General features: G+C 42.6%; 1 protein-coding gene across 1 annotated transcript; it reads right to left on the bottom strand.

The window, feature by feature from the left end:
- Positions 1-460: 460 nt before the first annotated feature.
- Positions 461-1222, bottom strand: LOC145414619 (uncharacterized). Its single transcript, XM_080284145.1, has one exon. The coding sequence runs from the start codon at positions 1220-1222 to the stop codon at positions 461-463; it is 762 nt and encodes a 253-aa protein (XP_080140271.1).
- Positions 1223-4285: the final 3063 nt, after the last annotated feature.

The raw sequence follows: 4285 nt of genomic DNA, 5'->3' as shown, positions 1-4285 counted from the left end.
CAATAAAATTTTCATGTATCCAATATTTTTAAATTAGGCAATAATGATTATTGTCATGTAAAATAAAGCAAAACTAATACACACACATATTTATTAAAGTAGAAAAAATAGAAAAAGGCACTTCCAAATGTAAAGCTGGGAAACAACATACAGTACATATTGGAATTTAATGGCTAAGTAAAAACAAAGAAACAAATTATCACATATTAAATGAAGTCAGAGGTGGCTGGAAACGTAAGGTCCTAGCCAACCTCTGAGTCTTTGCTTTTACAGGCACCAAAACCCCTTTTACCCTATCCCTTGTCACTTGGCACAGATTCTCATTATGGGGGAAATAGAGGGTGTCCTTGAAGCCAAACTTGGAGCTCATTCGCAGGATAGATACATTATATTGGCAATTCTTCTCAATACTGAGGATTTTGCCAACATAATGTACCTTTGAGCCCATATGACGCCCCTCCTAAAGCTCAAGCTCCACCAACACAAAGTCCCCTTCTGCTGGCTCCTTGTCTTGGAAGGGATAAGGTGCATCCAAGTCCTCCTCCTGTGCTTCATCGGAATACTCTGATGAGTCATCCAGTTGCAATGTTAACCCAGTGTCATCCTCATTGGGGCTGTCTTGGGGTGCAGCCACTGCTTTCTGCTTCCTCCCCTGCATTTTCTGCAACTTTTTTCTCTTCCTGTCCTCTTTGGCCCTTAGGCTGCAGATGGCCTCTTCATCTTCAGTGAGGATGCAGGCTCTTACTTTCTTCCTCCCCTTTCCAAGCGGATGTGCAGCAGCTTTAGGGTAGGGACGGATGGACTCTGGGGTGACGTCAACTCTGGAGGTGGAGGTGATCACAGGGGCTGGGCTGGAAGTGTCCAGAAGGGCTGGGCTGGAGGTAGAGGTCGACTGCTTACCCCTGACAGAAGCTGCCTCCACAGCGGGATGTTCCTCAGTGATGTTGGATGAGGAACTCAGAGCTGGTGAATGTACACCTTCATTCTCTTCCACTGGCTTCAGTGTTGGTGGCTGCCTCTCGCTCACTTGAGACCCTAGGAAGGCCTCACCAGGGAAGATATTCCTATTTATGTGCCATATACCAGTGGCTGAGAAACCACTGAGAACGTTTGAAGGTGTACATGCCCTAATCCATGCTTTAGAGGCAAACTCGGGCAGCATGTGTTCTGAGATGTGGGTGTGAGGGTGTGTCAGAGCAAAGTCTGATAGGAGACTTCGCATATAGGTCTTGAAGGGGCCAAATGCAGAAAAGTCCAGAGGCTGTCTTGTCAGTCGTATGGGGAGGGAAGGTCACAGTCACAATGCCATCCTTGATGGCATATTCTATTGCATGAATGCTATGACACTCAGCATTGTCGATTATGAGCATTATCTTGTTTCCACTTGCAGTACGTCTTGACCTGGACGTGTTGCAAAGTCTCCAAAAAGCATACTCCATTCATCCATCCAGTCTGATGGAATGCCCTTTGAGCCATCAATTGTCCCTCTCATGAACAAGTCATTCCAGCATTTTCTGGGGATTATAAATACTGGGGGAATGTAATGCCCTGCAGCATTTATAACCCCCACAAAAGTCATGGTGGCATCTCGTTTGCGAGAGATCTACGAGGCTACTGGCTGTCCCCTCTCACACACAACCTTGACAGGTTTCATGACCATTGACAAACTGGTCTCATCTAAGTTGCAGATCCTGTCAGGGGTGAAATGATGCTTTTCCACAGCATCAGCATATGCCTCAAAGAAGGCATTAACAGAAATCTTGTTGAAGGCTACTGCTCTGGCAATCGACATTCCCTCAGGTGACTTCAGGGCAAGCTCCGGATGACGCACCATAGAGGCATAGCACCAGTCCCTTGTGGCAGCCTCCTCCTTCTCCCAGGCATCAGGAATTGCAGGTGACTTGCAGGCACTGGCATACCTGTATGCCAGGTGCCTGAATTCCTTTGCAGGCAACCCACAGAACATCTTGGCAATTTTTATTGCCTATGTTGGCAGGTGCTTTTCCTGGGCCTCTGTGAACACCTTGTGGACATTGTTCTTCAATGAAACAAACGTTTTCCCATCAGAGTGCTGCCGAGACCTTTTGAAGGCATCCTGCAATGAAGAATTAAGAATTTGGCTAATCCTTGTTAAGTTATCAAAGGAAAGAAATACATGGAATGCAATGGAATATGAAAATTTGGCCACAAGCCAAGCACTGGGATTTGTGAGGTCATTCAGCACTGAGGACAAGAAATGTAGCAGTATCCAAATAAAAAATTTCAACAATGCAATAAACCAATTTCCGTACCCGTAAGGTCATCACTTTGACCCCATCGAGGTTGCAGGCTGCCCTGATGCTGCACTGGGTCTTGACCCAGTGATAGAAGGCTTCTTCAAGGCCAAATCTACCTTTCTGCCAAAGCCCCTTTGGAGTAAATTTGCATGGCATGGTGAAGGTCTGAAATACACTTAATGTCATTAGTTATTGCCAGATGAGAGAAAATAATATACACATAGCAAATTACATTGTGGGGGCATATTGTAGAGCAGTGTTTGATACGTCCCCCTCATGCAAATTTTTTCAAAAATTTATATTAAATAATACATATGATTTGTTTAGATGTAAGCCTCATATCACACATATAAATGTTTAAATGCAGTATGCATGGCTTCAAATAAACATAATCACTGTTCAAAAGTAAAAAGAAATGCACTTATTTTTGGTCTAAAATGAAACCCTCTTGCACTAAATTCTCAGCAACATTTTCACATATGGTACTTAGCACCATTACCAGCAACACAATCACATACTTTTCTTAACGTTTGGTTGATTTTTTTGTGGGGCACTGGGGTCTGTAAATGGTTTTTAATTTGGGGACATTCCGTACTGTATGGTACGATACCGTATGGATTACCCCCGCGGCATCCATAGTTGTTTACATGATGCCCATTTTTTTTTTTTTTAAATAACAGAACGGAGGAAGGAAAAACAAATGGGGAAAAAAAAATAATCCATACACCAGATTACTGGTGTCCTCTATTCATAAAATATCTGTAACAGTTAGACTTGAACAGTTGTGGGTTGAAATTTGGAGGAAAACAACTCTGGGGAAGCGAGTTCCAGAGAGATGCAGTTCGGAGAATGAAAGAATTCTGATAGGCAGAAGTTCTGCAATATGGTTGAGTGACATTCCAGTCATGAGCGCTACCAGATGCCCGTGTAGCATCAGGGAAGGCATGGAGAGGTGGCACCATGGATGCAACTTCGTCTGAGCATTTGCCAAAAAAATATCTGTAAAATAATGCAAGGGAGGCAACATTCCTTCTTACTTGCAGGGGAGGTAGTTTATATGTAACGGCAGGGTTGTTAATGATTCTAACAGCTTTATTCTGAATTTTGTCTAGTTGTCTTAATGCAACCTCTCCACAACCATTCCACAAGGGTGAGCAATATTCAAGCTGAGAGCGCACATGACTCTTATAAATTATAGCTAACTGCTCATCAGCGAAGAAGTTACGGACTCTGTACAATAATCCAAGTTTCTTTGAGGCGGTTTTAGCAAGTGATCTGACATGAGAGGTCCAGCTGAGGGCACTGTTAAGTGAGACACCAAGAATTTCAATACTTTTGGAGATGGGAATATTAGTAGCACTGAAGGTAATGTACGAATCTGGCAATATCTGTCTATTAGTAAACTGTATATATTTAGTTTTACTAGCACTAAAAGAGACAACGTTGTTTTGTCCCCATTCACTGATTGTAGCTAGATCTTGATTTATGGAGATGGCTGTACTGAGTTGAGAGGTAGAGATAATTGACTTTGTAAATGGATGTCTGAGTGTGAATGAACTATGTAGTGTTGAGTCATCTGCATATGAGTGAACGGGATTGTGAGTGACAGATAAGAGATCATTAATATGAACCAGAAATAGGGTTGGCGCCAGAACTGATCCCTGCGGCACGCCGGCGTTAATTGAGTGGAAATTCGAATATACATCATCTACTTTTACTCTTATTTTCCTGTCACTAAGATAAGAAGAAATCAAAGGAATAAAAGACGTTAGTCCATAGCAAGGGAGTTTGGACAGCAGGGAACGGTGCCATACTCTGTCGAAAGCTTTAGAGATATCAAGAGCTACTGCATGAGTTTCTCCAAAAAGATCAATTGATTGATGGAGGGTATGAGTTAAGAGATTGAGTATGTCAATGGTGGATCTTTCATGGCGAGAACCGTATTGTCTATCACTAATTAAGTTGTTGGATTCAAGATGTTTAACAATATGCTTATTAATTAAAGTTTC

Source organism: Coenobita brevimanus, chromosome 100 (assembly GCF_032717465.1).
Source record: "Coenobita brevimanus isolate Jiangsu-jjx chromosome 100, ASM3271746v2, whole genome shotgun sequence".
Lineage (NCBI taxonomy): Eukaryota > Metazoa > Arthropoda > Malacostraca > Decapoda > Coenobitidae > Coenobita > Coenobita brevimanus.
Note: the sequence above shows the minus strand (reverse complement) of the source record. Positions and strands in the feature narration are given on the sequence as shown.

Bases quoted from the DNA above. Each gene is read 5' to 3' on its own strand.
- LOC145414619 (XM_080284145.1), bottom strand. From the start codon at position 1,222: ATGCGAAGTCTCCTATCAGACTTTGCTCTGACACACCCTCACACCCAC.